Source organism: Puma concolor, chromosome A3, assembly GCF_028749965.1.
Source record: "Puma concolor isolate L17-30 chromosome A3, mPumCon1.1.hap2, whole genome shotgun sequence".
NCBI lineage: Eukaryota > Metazoa > Chordata > Mammalia > Carnivora > Felidae > Puma > Puma concolor.
This window is the reverse complement of record NC_141669.1, coordinates 76,129,803-76,146,170: the sequence shown is the minus strand read 5'-3', so window position 1 is coordinate 76,146,170 and position 16,368 is coordinate 76,129,803. Positions and strand designations below refer to the sequence as shown.

Below are 16,368 nucleotides of genomic sequence, written 5' to 3'. Positions count from 1 at the left end.
AACCAATCAGAAATAACAAGGATACAAATGAAATAAAAAGTCTGTCTAGGAGGAATGGGGCAACACTTATAACCTGAACCTTATTATTTATAAAGAAAGGCTGCCAAGTACAGTGAAAATTAGGTCAAAGAAAGGGTGCCAAGAGACGACACCCATGGCGGCAGATCTCAAGCAGAGTCAACAAGGCACAGTGTTCCAAGTTAGTAGCATACCCTGAGGAGCAGAAGCAATAGTTGCTTGTCTAAAAGAAGGCTGAGGTTTGCAAACCGGTTCTAGAATTCTCCATGACTCCCTTTGAAACCACACAGACATGACATTTTTGCAGGAAAAATTTCTGAAAGTAGGGAAACTAAGGTGAATGGATGGCATTGCAACTACCAATTCTACTCAATTAATATTTTGTAAAGGCTCTCCCCCAGTTCACCTCTCTGCACTGCACACCTGCTGAGTTCTGTGGCTCGAGTTATGCAGATTTTTGTGTTAACCCCCCCCCCCCGATCAACTTCGTAGGTATTCAAAATGGTTGGTGCTGATCTGGCTGCATTTCAGGGATGAGACAAGCTCAGGGTCTCCATGCTGCTTGCCATCTTGAATTCTCCTATAAAGGCTCAACCCACACTCACAATACATTCCACTAGACCTTACATATGTAGGGCTTTATTGTAAGTTAGGACTTGTTAGCCCAGAGGTTGTTCAAAGCCTCTGACACCTCTCTCACATTTTCTTTCCCCATATAGGTGGTTCCGAAAGGACTCTGCATTCAACAATGAGAGTGACATAAAAGGAACTACGTATGGTTTCACAACCATATGAGTATGTTAAAAAATATCCAATTGTACACTTTAAATCAGTAGATTATATTATATGTGAATTATATTTCAATAAAGTTTTTTTTAAAAAGGGACTAGGAGACAAAACCATTGCAGGAAAGAAGACAAAAGAAATAAGAAAACAAATTCAACATATGTCAGAAAATGTATCGTGGAATAGCTGAAAATTGTGACTAAGTAACTTCTTATGGATTCAAAGAACTTAGTAAAGTTCTTTGAAAAACTTCAAGTGAAAAAGTGGCCTCCATGAATCAAGAGTTCAAAGCACAGATAAAGGACTGAAGGAAGAAATGATAAGACAACATCGGAAAAGATAAAATTGACCTGAATGAGCCCAGGAAAGATGTAGAAAAGTAATGACACACAGAAATGGAAACTGCAGAAAGAATGAGATATTGTTGAGAACAAGCTAAAGAAATGGAAGACAGGCTTAAGGAAACTGAGTCACATTTTAAAAAGTCAAGTAACATTTTACGAACGTGAATAACATTTTTTAAAACTCAAAAAGAAAAAAAAGAATTTTATAGAACTATAGGAAAAACTCATATACATAAAGGTTAATGCTCAACTACGCATTCAGAAGACAGCAGAACAATCAGCACACGAAACACATTCACAGTATAATTCAAGAAGATTTTCTGAAATAAAAAAATTGACTCTATATATTTAAACAGGTGCACCATCTTCCAGGAAGAACAAAGATTAATCAGCACTAGAACATGCCCTAATAAAGTTACTGGACTTCAAAGATATGATCATTCAGAGAGAAAACCAAATGACCTCAAGGGGAAGAGACAGAAATCAGGCTGCTTCATACCTCCTTATTTATTTTTAATGTTTACTTATTTTTGAGACAGAGAGGCAGAGAATCCCAACCAGGGTCTGCTCAGCACAGAGCCTACTGCCAGGCTCGAACTTACGAACCATGAGACCATGACCTGAGCTGAAATCAAGTCGTATGCCTAACCCACTGAGTCACCCAGGCACCCTGAGACATCAGGCTTCTTTAAAGCAGCATTCAACATTGTAGAAATTCACTGTCTTCAAATTCTAAGGGATACTATGACCCAAGAATTTTATTTCCAGCCAAAGTATAGTTCAAGCATAAAGGCAACATGCAGATGACTTAAAACACACAACTACTTACAGAACACAAATCCTAGGGATCTTTCTTGAAAAAAACTACTAAAAACAGCCTCTGTCAATTGAAAGGCAAATGGAGAATGAAAATGATTACGTGTCCAATTCAGTAAGTTAGAAAAAGAACAACAGCAATCTTAAGAACAAAAGCAAGGAGATACTAGTAAAGACAAAAACAATTAAAGAATTAGGAAAGAGAAGAACTATAGAACAAATAAACATGTCCTAGAGAATGTTCTTAAAGAAAAATAAAAAGGTAAAGATTTAGGAAAGCTGGTCAAACAATATAAATAATAAAGAAAGAAGCATGTATATAAATATGAAAAAATGAGTACATAGAAATAAGCATACTTAGGAAATTGAATCATAAGAGAATACATTGTTCAGCTTTATGCAAATATATATAATACATAATTAGGAAAATACAAATTATTAAAATTGACCCCAGAAAAGGAAGAAAATGCAATAGATCAATTTTCAGAAAATTTTGTGAGTGAATTCTAGCAAATCTTTAGGAAATATGTAACTCTAATATTATTTAAATGGTTCTAGACTATAAAAAGGAACAATTCCAAAATCTTTATACCAATTCAGCATAATACTGAGATAGTCCCAATCCCTAAACATTGCAACTAAAATATCAGCCAACTGACTCTAACATGATTAAGTCAAACTCATACCCAAAATGCAAAGATGGATCAATATTATCTATTATTGTAATACAACTTAAATATATATCAAAAAAAGAGAAATACTATATGAACATTCCTGTAGATGCTGAAAGGGCATATAAAAACACCCTATCATAAAATAGTAATAGATGAATAGCTTCTTAGCATGAAAAAGTATATATATCATTTCAAAGGCTAGAAACTACATAGTGAAACACTGAGTCCCATTAAAATCAGAAACAAAACAAGGATGTACATTACCAGTATTGTTTAACTTTAGCTACTAGCTGACGTCATTAAAGAAAAGAAATAAAATATATAAAATCAGAAAGGAAAAGGAAGAAAACATTAGTAGATAGGATGATGCTACGGCAGAAAATTCAGAAAAATCAACTTAAAAAACATCACTATTACCAAGACTAAGATAATTTAGTCAGGTAGCTGAGCATAAAATTAAAACACAATTAATAGTTCTCCAATATCTGAATGGTTATTTAGAAAATATAACAAAAAATACCCAAGTTACAAAAACAAGAAACATTATAGAATACCTAGGAGTAAATCTAAGAAATGTACAAGATTCACATGAAGAAAATGTGGAAACGTTATGAAAGGTCATCTAAAAATATTTTAATAAATAGACATATTCTTATAGAGATGATGGAATATGATGGCAATCCTTTCTAAATACATATATAAATTGAACTTTCTCAAGAAAAATATTAATACTATTACTTTGGGAATCAAGTGAGGAAAGAGTAATGAGGGAGGAATAGCCCTATCAGACACTAAAAGGTATTATAAACATTATAGTAATTAAAAGTTTGGTATCAGCACAAGAACAGAAAGATCTATGGAACAAAATAGATAGCCTAGAAATAGATGCAAATAAATATTGGGATTAGTTTCTGATAAAGTTGACATTTCAAACTAGTGGGCTAAAATGACATATTTAATGAATAGGATAAGAGAGTAGCCATCTGGAAAATATGAAATTGGATTCTCTCTTTCACTTACACCAAATTAAATTCCAGATAGATTAAATATTTAAAAGAAAAAATAAACATAAAGGTAGCAGAAATGATACATTTGATTTTATAAAAATTTTTGTTTTCTTTATGGCAAAAATTTCCAATTATATTTTTCATTTCCAAGTATTCATTTAGTTTATCACACCTACTTGATCACTTAAAAAATATTCTCCTTCAAATGAGTTGTGTTCAACCTCTTCTCTCACTAAAAGATATTAAATACACTTATTTTATAATCTGTGTCTAATAATTCTAATATGTGAAGGGTTTGTCTCACTCAGCTGTTTTTTCCTGCTGCTTCTTATAGTTACTTGTTTTGTTTGCTTTAAAATTTTTGATTATGGTGTCATATTCCTTGAACTTTTCTGAGAGAATTCTCCTACACAGAAGACTTGCATTCACTCCTGCAGATGCCAAAGGGCACAGTCATTTAAAAAAAATTCTTAGCTTGAGGATTTTGAGATCACTCCAGTAGTATGAAATCAGCAGTGCTAAGCAGCATTTTTACTATTTTTGATAGTTTGTATTTTTCTTCTTTTCTTTAGTTCTAAGTATTTTCTAATTTTCACTTTGATTTCTTCTTTGATTGATATGTTATTTAGAAGTATTTTTAAACTTCCAAACATTTGCCATTTTTATTATTATTTTTTGCTACCCTCAACTACCTCTATGAGCACTCTGCAAGCAAATCTTTTTTTTTTTTAATGTTTATTATTATTATTTATTTATTTTTGAGAGAGAGAGAAGAGGACAGACAGAAAGGGAAAAGTCCCAAGTGGGCTCCACACTGTCAGTGCAGAGCCAGACACAGGGCTCGAACCCATGAGCCGTTGAGATCTTGACCTGAGCCAAAGTCGGATGCTTAACAGACTGAGCCACCCAGGTGCCCTTGCAAGCAAATATCACTACTATCTTATTCAGGCCTTGGTTACCTCTTGCTTGTACTGGAAAAACCACTACACATGATCTATGCCTTTACACTTAGGGGAGAGTGCTCTTTATTCTTTGTGTATTTTTAAAAATACTGTATGTAGTGGTTTGTCTAATCCTCATCTTACAAAATTATTCCAGGGGAAAATTCACAGACAAAACCTAGGAGGGATATCAATGATAAATTGAATCACCTAGCTTCACCTGAAACAATAGAGCCCATTGAATTAGGGCAGTCAAACGTGCTTCCTCTGAGGACACAGAATTGATTTGTTTAATTTCTGAAAGGTCATCTGCCCTGGGAACGGGAAAGGGGATTCTGCATTCTCTTCCATGGTTTGTAACCTCATCCCTGACAGCTGCAGGGACACGTGCATGAAGAAGAATCTCTCCTTCTCCTCCTCCCCCCCCCCACCCCCCTCCTTCCTGGCATTCACACATAACTGTGTGGCAATTTACTTTTATCACCATGGCCTGCAATGGGCTTTACTTGCTAGGCATCATGTTCTCCACAGAGGATTGCCATGGGAAAGTCTCTCATTCTGAGCCCCCTCAAATAACCAGACCAGGCATTTTTCCCATCTTGGGTTCATCCTTGGATTGCTATCAGTTCATCAACAAGTACTAATGAGTGTACTTATGCATCTGGACTGAATCAGTGTCTATTCTCACTGACTTAGACATTCCCAGTTCGAGAAGGCAAAATACAAGGCAACAGACTTAAAATGAAGCCAAACTCATTGGCTTCCCATGAACTTGTACTTTAATTGCTACAACTGCTTCCTAACATACCTCCTGGACTTCTATCCCTAGCACCACCCCCAATGCACTTTCACATGTCTGTCAGAGCAACTGTCCTCAAATAATGCTGCACATCTCCTTTCCCCACTAAAAATCTTCAGTGGATCCTCTTTCCTTAGAAAATCAGGTACAAATGAAGAGAACCAGGAATGGTGGATAAAAAGGTTAATATAATAAACTCTGTATAATGCTTTCCTCTCTTTTATCAGGTTTTTAATTAACATAAAATTATGTAGTCATGGTTATATCAATGTATTATCGTTGGGTTTGTAACATACATAGATGTAACAATAATATAACAATAATAAAAATTTAAAAAAGGGGGGAGGGAATAGAGTTATATAGGGTTGATGTTTCTGTATCTCACTGGGAATAAGTTACTATAAATGTGAAGTAGGTTGATACCTATCATCTTATCTGGTAAGCCTATTGAAACACTAAGAAAATGACTCCAGACAAAGATCACAATTGAAGAAAACTACAGATCAACATCTGTTATGAATACAGATGCAAAAAATTCTCAACAAAAAACTAGCAAACCAAATCCAATAATATATAAAAAGATTAATTCACTGTGTAAGTTTGCTATGCTAGAGTTGCCCAAACAAAGTTTCACAATGTGAATGGTTTAAACAACAGAAATTGACTACCTCCCAGTTCTGGAAGCTAGAAGTCTGAGGTCAATGTATTGGCAGGATTGGTTCATTCTGAGGGTGCTAGGGAAGTCTGTTCCAGGCCTCTCCTACTTTCTGGTAGTTTCTAGGTTTGTAGCAGTATAACTTCAGTCTTCACATGATATTCTACCTGTGTGCATGTCTGTGTCCAAATTTCTCCTTTTTATAAGGACCTGAGTCAATCAGATCAGGGTCCACCTCAATCCAGAATGACCGAATCTTAACTAATTACATTTTCTACAGCCCTCTCTGCAAATAAGGTCACATTCTGAGATACTGGAGGTTAGGACTTCAACATATGAATTTGGGAGGGGGGGGGGCCTCATTTAACCCATAACAAAAACCATGACCAAAAGGAATTTATCCCAGGAATGAAAGATTGGTTTAACACTCAAAAATTAATTAATGTAATATACCATACTAATAGAATAAAGGACAAAACCCACATGCTCATCTTAATAGATTCAGAAAAAGAATCTGAAAAAATTCAATACCCCTACATGATAAAAACACTAAAAAACTAGGAATAGAAGGGAACTTCCTTAACTTGATAAAGGGTATGTACAGAAAATGCACAGCTAAATCATACTGAATAATGAAAGACTGAACACCTTCTCTTTAAGAGCAGGAACAAGACAAAAATATCCACTCTCACCACTTCCGTTCAACAATGTACTGGAGGCTCTAGTCAGAAAAATTACGCAAGAAAATTAGATAAAAGAAATTCAGAGTGGAAATAAAGAAATAAAACTATCTCATTCACAGAGATAGCATGATCTTATATATAGAAAACCCTAAGGAATCCACTAAAAAAACTATTAAAAGTGGTGAGTTCAGTAAGTTTGCAGGACATAAATCAGTATAAAATAATCAACTGTATTTCTATACACTGCAGCTAACATTCAAAAAATTAACATAAGAAAGCAATTCCATTTACAACTGCATCAAAAAGAATAAAATACTTAGGAATAAACTTAACAAAAGAAGTGTAAAACTTAAACTTTGAAAATAGCAAAACTTTGTTGAAAGACATTAAAGACATAAGTAAGTGGAAAGACATCCCATGTTCATGGATTGAAAGACTTAATATTGTTAAGATGGCAATACTCCCCAAAATGGTCTACAGATTCAATGCAATCCCTATCAAAATCTCAACTGGCTTCTTTTCAGAAATTAACACGCTGATCCTAAAATCCACATGCAAATGAAAGAGATCTAGAATAGCCAAAACAATCTTGAAAAAGAATAGAGTTGGAAGACTCACATGTCATGTCAAAATTATTACAAAGATACTGTACTCACGACTGGATAGTACTGCATAAATACAGTTATAAAGACCAATGGAATAGAATTTACCTATCTGTCTTTAGTATAGAACCCGTAAGTCTATGGTTAATTGATTACTGACAAGTGTACCAAGATAATTAAATGAGGAAAGAACTATCTTTTAACAATTATAATGCTAGGACATTAAAACAAAATCAATTGGAGCTCTACCTCATTTCATATAATAAAAAATTCAAAATGGATCAAAGACCTACATGTAAGAACTAAAATTATTAAACTCTTAGAAGAAAACAAATGTGTAAATCTTCATGACCTTGAATTATGCAATGTTCTCTTAAATATGACACCAAAAGCACAGGAAACAAAAGAAAAAAATAAATTCAACATGTTATCAAAAATTTTTCTTGAATTTCAAAGGACGCTATGAAAAAAAGTGAAAACTCCACAGAACTGAAGAAAGTTTTTATAAATCATCTATCTGATAAGGGGCTTACATAGAGAATATATAAAGAACTCCTAAAAATGTAGAAGAATAATCTAATTCAAAAGAGGTCAGAGAGCCTGAATAGACATTGCTTCAAAGAAAATATACAAACAGCCAATAAGCACATGAAAAAATGCTCAATATTATTATTTATGAAGGAAATGCAATTTAAAACCACACTGTGAAACAACTTCACATCCACTAAGATGGCTGTAATAAAAAATACAGATGAATAACAAGTGGTGAGGAGGATGTAGAAAAACAGCGTTTCTTGTTGGAGTAATGAAAATGTTCTAAAGTTCACTGTGATGGTTGCATAACTCTATGAAAATCATTGCTTTGTGCTCTTTATTTAAATGGTGAACTAGGGCGCCTGGGTGTCTCAGTCGGATGGGTGTCCGACTTCAGCTCAGGTCATGATCTCACGGTTCGTGGGTTCAAGCCCCACATCAGGCTCTGTGCTAACAGCTTGGGGCCTGAAGCCTGTTTCAGATTCTGTGTCTCCCTCTCTCTCTGCCCCTCCCCGGCTTTTTTCTCTGTGTGTGTGTCTCTCTCTCTATCTCTCTATATCTCTCTCAAGAATGAAAAAACATAAAAAGAAATTTTTAAAAATGGTGAATGATATCTCAATAAAGCTGTTAGCAAAACCCAAACTCAAACAAGACCAAGGTAAAGTTTCTGGAGGCAAATTCGTGATTGCAGACTATTTTCTTTGGTCCTGGCTCTATTCACTGGGGCCAGCAGACAGTATTAGTGAAGAGTTGGCCAAAGCCCAAAGGAACTCTCTTCATCTGTGCTTTGCCTTGAGCAATTTATTTTTAAATAACCCTTTGTCAAATTAGACATACACAGTCTGGTTTTGCATATCCTCTCCTAGGGTTTTTGATGTTTTTATCTTGGGGATGGGGTGGAGCATGGAGGGTATGTTTTCCTCTTTGAAAGATGTGATGGGTTAAGGGCCAATTAATTGTCAGTTTTAGTTTTCTTGGCCCCTGACTCATGTCCATTTTCAACTCCAACAGCTTCCAGTATCAATCATACAGGAGCCAAACTCTCCATGAGGCACAGAGATCTCCCCACTGCTCTGAATTTCTAATTTTCTTTCTTTAGTGGAAGTGCAGTCTCTGCCCAGTGTTCTTAGAGGTGCAGGTGGGAGGGAAGTAATCTAAGGGAACCTTGTAAATAATGAACGAATAGGTTCATAGGCTTTTCAGCACCTAGGTTACCCAGTGCTGCCATACATTATGAGGCCAGGGATGGGTAGATGCTGGGGTTGGTTTGCTGGAGAGCTGGCTAGGCAGCTGGGTGAGAGTTGAGCTCTACAAGTACAGAATAGGAGCAAGGGATAACTGGGGGGAAAAGGAGGGAAGGTGGGCGTTCATGAGCTAGTGGATCACAGTAACAGTTAGTTTGGAAGAAGCTCAATTCTAATGCTCCAGAGGCTGTACTGGACTTGTTTATGCTCCCAGATTCACCCAGCCTCAATAGGTGACCCCTACTCTCATCCTCAGCCAGATGCTGAGCACTGCAGTTAGTGCTGCTTACTGGAGAAGTGGGGATAAGGACTAGAATTCAGTGTGGCCTCTATCACACTTGTTGCAGTGAGACTCAAAGTAGCTCCAACACAAAGGTCTGACCCAACCATACCTACCTCCTTAGCAATTGTCCACAGAAGGCAACCTAGAAGCATGGGGGAGTCCATGCCTGGTAGGATGAACTGTGACCAGTGCGAAACAGGAGACAGGAAGGAGAAAGCAGATAAACTCCTCCTCTTTCCTACCTTCCTTCCACCCTCTTACCATCTGAGCCACCATCATTCCATATAACTTCTTCAAAGACAACCTGGCCTCTAAGAAGCTGGCAGTGTTTTCTTATGAGGCTGTATGCACATCTCGTTTTGCCCTCTCACTACCTGGACTCATTTTCCCCTTTCCCTTGCTCTTCCTGCCCTGGAATTGTAAACCCCAATAGAACATGAGTACATAAGCTTTTTCTCATGCTGTTTTCTAGAAAACCTAATGCAGAGTTAATGCAGAGCTTTTTCTCATGCTGTTTTCTAGAAAACCTAATGCAAAGCTAATGCCGAGACCAAGGCCAACCACTGTATCCGGAGGAATCAAGGTAAACAATGGACAACTCAGGTCTGGTGAAGCTGGAGTCAAAATCTGAGGATGTAAGGAATGAATAAAAAGGGGGGAAGGTTCCAATACCATGGATAGCGATAGGAATTCAAGGTTGCTGTCCTGGTGGAGTTTCCAATCGACAGAGGAAGTATTAGTTAAATGCTATTATCACATACATAAATGTATAGTCATAAACTGTGTGTAGGAAGTGAAGGGAAGTTGCATCACATGGTGCAAGGAGAGCCTACAAAAGTGAACTTGATTTAGTCTGGGAGTTCGGTAAGTCTTTTCTGAGAAAATGCCATCTGGGGTGACATCCAAAGGGGTGGGGGTGAGAACAAAGGGAGGCTGCTCCGGGCAAGAGGAATGACAGGACACCTACACAGGCTCTGTGGTGAGGGGGAACATGCTCAGTTCAGGAGAGCAGAAAGGATTTCTCCACAGAGAAAGATGCCTCCCAGCCTTGGTTTTCATACTTAAAAAAAATTTTTTTTTGAAAGAGAGAGAGCACAAGCAAGGGAGGGACAAAGGGTGAGATAGAGAATCCTAAGCAGGCTCCACGCCCAGTGTGGAGACCGATGTGGGGCTCGACCTCACTACTGTGAGATCATGACCTGAGCTGAACTCAAGAGTTGGGTGCTTAATCGACTGAGCCACCCAGGCACCCCTCAGTTTTCATACTTAAAAAAAAAAAATCTCAACCTACAATAAAGAATGTATTTTACATCTTAACCTAGTATCAATACAAATATACAGACAGACATACCAAAATAGAAGTTTCATTACATGATCTTTATCTTTTTTTTTTTTTTTAATTTTTTTTAACGTTTATTTTTGAGACAGTGAGAGACAGAGCATGAACGAGGGAGGGGCAGAGAGAGAGGGAGGCACAGAATCGGAAGCAGGCTCCAGGCTCTGAGCCATCAGCCCAGAGCCCGATGCGGGTCTCGAACTCATGGACCGCGAGATCGTGACGCGAGCTGAAGTCGGACGCTTAACCGACTGAGCCACCCAGGCGCCCCTGATCTTTATCTTTATGGGGTTTTCCATAATAGCTGTGAACAATGAAACATGTGTATACTTGGAAAGAGTACTAGCACTAGAACAATGTGCCATGGTGTTCACCACAGAACTGTTCGCAGTGATTTACATACATACGATGAAACATATCAAGGTAGATACATAGGTACTAACATGGAAAGATGTATGTACTACATTATAAAAAGGTATAATGTATATAATCTCACCCTGATTTGTTAAAAATATTTATATATGAAGAAGTCTATGTGCAGAAAAAGTTGAGAAAAAATATAAACTAGAAAAGGTGGCTATTCCTCAAATTACAGGGGATTTTTGTTTTTCACCAGCTTTTATATTTCATTATTTGCACTTTTTTTTTTTTTCAACGTTTATTTATTTTTGGGATAGAGAGACAGAGCATGAACGGGGGAGGGGCAGAGAGAGAGGGAGACACAGAATCGGAAACAGGTTCCAGGCTCTGAGCCATCAGCCCAGAGCCTGACACGGGGCTCGAACTCACGGACCGCGAGATCGTGACCTGGCTGAAGTCGGACGCTTAACTGACTGCGCCACCCAGGCGCCCCTCATTATTTGCACTTTTGACAATATTTGTATTACTCTTTCAATTGGGAAAAATAATGAAAATAAAGTTAAAAGAAAATGACCAAAATACCTTCAGTTGTTCCCTGAGGGTGCCATTATAGGTGAAGTGAGGTTGTTAGTTTACCAGAAATTCAGTGGTTTTGGTTACCCAAGTAGCAAATTATACCAAATTTGACTCAGCTGGCATATTAAGTTTTAGCTTCATGGAATCATTTTTAACCTTGTGAAGCAAAGAACTTGAACAAACCTTAGGTCCGACTTTCACTGGTGCCACTCTCTTCTTCATGGCCAAGAGATTCAAACCTGGGAAGCAGGTGGGCAAATGTCATCAAGTGATCAAAGAACCATGGCTGGGACTGGAGAAAGACATCCAAAGGCGAGTTGCTCTCTTGGGGAGAACCTCCCCAGTTACTGTGCGCCTGGCTATAAGGAGGTGGAAAGTTCATCAGAAGTGGGAAGCTTTCAGTAGCAGGCTTTTGTCCATCTATTACTTGACTGCTTTTGCAAAATACTATAACAAATCTGGAGACTTACATTTGGCCTCATTACTTAGATAAAACAAGACTCTCAAAACTTGAGACAAAACAATGCTGGGCTATTCCACTGCTCTCCCTCCCTCACCCATCTCTCCCTTCAACACTGCATCTCTAACTTTAGATTTTTCTGCTAGGATTGACCTGTCACATGAGATGGACTATATAGCTGTAACAAATTCTCCAGTACATGAGAGGTTTCCCCATAGTATTTAGATTGATAATTTATTTCCTCTCTTCTGGGATAGACGTTTCTCCTTAAAAATACTGGAGAGGAGGGGGATTATAATCCTTGTTTAGATTCTTGAGATGAGCTAAGAGAATAGCAAATCTTTTCAGGGGGTGACATTTAATTTCTAAAAAGGTAATTTTTAGTGCTGACAGGACCAGAGTCTGCTTATCCTACTCTGCCTCTAAATAATAAACTCAGACTCCACGCACAGAATCATCCTCACCATATAAAATGAGTGAGTGGGAAGAAATCTATATCTTTCTTCCTGTGGAACAGACTGCTTTGGCAATGAGCCCAGTCATTCTGAAGTTCTCCATGATCTGTTATTTAAATCCAACTCATTATGACTGATTTCAGGCAGGAAGCCAAAATGACAAGACTGACTAAATACGTATTTTTGTTTTTTCCATTCTGTCCCTTCTTTCCGTCTCTAGTTTTAACACAAGTGCTAACTCCGAGGTCAGGATTAGAGGTATAGACACCTCAACATGAGCACTCCATTAATGCAAAACCAAGTATTCCAAAGGGTCTTTTGGCTGCAAATGAGATGGGATGATACCATATTCTGAAGTAGATAGCAGCCAGGCTTAACTCCAAACCGCCCATGATATTTAACTTAAAATATTCTGTGCCGCAGTTTAAATTCCAACTCCCCATGGCTGCAGACATCCTCAAAAGATATCATATTCATCTTTTGTCTCCAGTACCTGGCACGGGATCTCATGGAGGTATCCAATAAATGTCTTCTGAATGGAACTTTTAGGTCTATAGGCCCATGTTCTATTTTTTCTTGCATTCTACAACCATGGCTGTTCAATCACTTCTTAAAGCTCTTATATGTTTGCTTATAGTTCTTTTACAATTTTATCTGTGTTTAACCCATCTGGAATTTATTTTTGTGTACAGCATGTCAATATGATTCTGCCTCAATATGAAATGCCACTTTTAACACACACTAAATCTCCAATGATTTTGTTTTTGTTTTTTTAAAGTAGGCTTCACACCCAGGGAGGAGCCCAATGTGGGCTTTGAACTTATGGTTCTGAGATCAAGACCTAAGCTGAGATCAAGAGTTAGCCGCCTAATGGATTGACCCATCCAGGCCCCCCAAATCCCCACTGATTTCGAATTGGTTATTCTACCGTTTTGTTTATCTGTTCCTGTGCTATTACCATACTGCTTAAATTATGGCAGCTCTTGACTATATTTTATATCTGGAAGGACAAATTCCCTCATATTATTCCCTCATATTATTCTTTTAAGGTATTGTTTTGAATTTTTTTTACATATTCTTCCAAATAAGTTTAATATTTTTTAATTGAACTGTAAAAAAAAAAAATTTTTTTTTTTTTAATTTTTGAGAGAAAGAGAGGGGCAGACAGAGAGGGAGAAAGAGAATCCCAGGCAGGCTCTGCGCCATCAGCACAGAGCCCACTGTGGGGCTCAAACTCACAAACTGTGAGATCATGACCTGAGGTGAAATCAAAAGTCGGATGCTCAACCGACTCAGCCACCTAGGCGCCCCGAAATAAGTTTAATTTTTAGCTTAAGTTTAAATACACATACAAACAAAAGCAAAGCTGATTAGAATAACTAGGTTTCTGCCAAAAGTAGACATATATAATAATTTTTGGAGGACTCATTTTTCTACAATACCATGTCTTCCAATCCAGGAACACGGTATGCCTTCATGCTTTCTGCTTTATTTTATATTCATTAGTAAAGCTTTACACATTTTGTTCATACTGATCTTGTACATTGTAAGATTACTTCTAGATATTTTACAGTGTGTTGTTGTAATAAATGGGAACTGTTTATTCCATCATATTGTCTAACATGAGTAAGGAAAACTGGATTTTAGGGAACATTTTATATTCAACTATTTTTATTAAACTCTTTTATTAGGTATGTACTCATCCAATCAACATTTATTGAGTACCTGTCACATGCTGGTATTAAATACAGGGTATTTAAGTATGGCACAACACAGATATATATTATGGAATATACTTTGCTCTAAACCTTCCCCTGCCCCCTCAATAGCTTAAATGAATAAAACTTTTATTTTTCTCACCTAACGTGAAGTCCAGAATAGGCAGTTCGGGGCTGTAGTGTGACTCTACAATGCCAAGATGGCTTCAGGAACTTTCTATCTTTCTGTACAGCAGTCGCTATTGAGTGTTTGTCACTGTCTGACCTCCAGCACTTCCGGCATTCTGTCTGCACTCCAAGCAGGAAGGAGGGCAAGGGTACCGGATAAGGAAAGTATGATAGCTGGTCCTGATACCCACTGTTTCTAGCCTTTCTAGAATCCCACCCCATGACTTTTGCCTACACTCACTGGCCAGAACTACACCACATAGCCACGTCCGCGTCCATTAGTCACATTATCGCCCCCCCTCAAATCAGAATTCTTTTAGTAAGGAAGAGGGGGAGAATTCTGAATAGGCATCTAGGCAGGCCCTGCCATGACAAGACAAATTCCTGCCCTTAGGGAGATGTTCAAAGAATTTATACCCACTGGTAATCTTATTCAGTTTGGGGCTGTTAGTACAGTTTTATCCTGCCGATTACCAACTGACACTTCCAGCCCAGCTGTCTTCCCTGAACTTCAGAAAGAGCCTGAAAGAGCCAACTGCTTATTTGGCATCTCCACTTAGATGTCTAATAAGGATCTCAAACTCAACTGGTCCAAAATAAAGTCCTTCACCCAAACCGTCCAACACAGTCTTCTCCATGTCAGTAGATAACAATTTCATCCTTCTGGTTGCTTAGGCCAAAAACCGTCCCAGACTCCAGTCTGTCTTACATCTTATATCCAATACACCAGGAAATCCTGTTTGGCTCTGTGTTCATCTTCCAAATATATCCAGAATCCCACCACTTCTCACCATTTCTACCACTAACATTCTTGTCCAAGCCACCGTTATTTTATGCCTGCATTACTGTGACAGCCTCCTAAAATCATTATCCACATAGATAATTCTTCCTGAAGGTTCAATTCCCTGACTTCCTCTTTTTAATGTTTATTTATTTTGAGAGAGAGAGAGAGCACGTGAGAATGAGCAGGGGAGGTGTAGAGAGAGAGCGCGAGCGAGAGAGCAAGCGAGAGAGAATCTCAAGCAGGCTCCATACTGCCAGCACAGAGCCCAATGAGGGGCTTGAACTCACAAACCATGACCTGAGCTGAAATCAAGAGTTGGCTGCTTAATCCACTAGTCACTCAGGAGCCCCTTGACTTTCTCTTTTCTAATGATCTTATCCTTGGTCTTCTACCGCTGCTACTTATTCCTGTGATCATCCCCCCCCCCCTTTTTATAATTACCAAGCACTGCAACCCTGAAAGCTGTAACTTCAAAGTTAAGCTTCCCACTGTTGATGGCCACTCTTTCACCCATTATGTCCTCTGTTACCTCCACTCTAACATTCCTCCAACTCCATCAGGACCTACAATCAATCCTGTGCTTTTTCACTGCCCCTCATTTTCCCATTACACTCTTTCTTAAGGAGTTTAAATTCCATGGTCAACAATTTTTTTGTCCACATTCCCTCAACTTCCTTGCTCTTCTCTTCATTTTACTCACTTGGCAAACTCCCAAACCTGATTAGATCCACCTCACCACCTGTGCCCATCCAGCTGATGTGGTGGAAGAAAATTATATAAGCAAGTGCACTGATCTTCCACTTGCCTGACCCTTAACCTGCAGTGGAACATTTAACATTGACTGGAAGTCACACTCTATTTCCCTAGGCTTTTCACTCTTTTCATCCTTTTCTCTCCTTTTCCTTTCTTCTCACACCTCCAACTCTCTTTACCCCTGATCTTCAGGCTCCTATGATGACCTTCCTTTTTATTTCAATGAGAGAAATAGAAGTGACCCAAGGAGACCTTCTATGAGCTTCCATCATGATGTTCTCCTCCCTATGTCTGGGCCCATGCAATCTTCTCTCTTGTTAAGATGGACACACTGTTTGTATTCCTATTTCAGACCAGTCACTGTGTACTAGA

The 16,368-nt window shown here is 38.1% G+C and overlaps 1 protein-coding gene across 4 annotated transcripts in view; it reads right to left on the bottom strand.

Moving 5' to 3' along the window:
* Window positions 1-16,368, bottom strand: part of SRBD1 (S1 RNA binding domain 1) — a 228,453-nt gene that overhangs the window by 11,059 nt on the left and 201,026 nt on the right. For 2 of the 4 annotated variants that reach the window (XM_086701187.1, XM_086701186.1), the window contains exon 22: window positions 11,842-11,897. In XM_086701187.1, the coding sequence (XP_086557313.1) occupies window positions 11,843-11,897 (55 nt within the window). In that variant the 3' untranslated portion in view covers window position 11,842. Of the gene's footprint in view, window positions 1-11,841; window positions 12,018-14,042; window positions 14,580-16,368 lie in introns of those variants that run through there. The other 2 variants (XR_015249241.1, XM_086701188.1) reach the window with 2 other exon arrangements.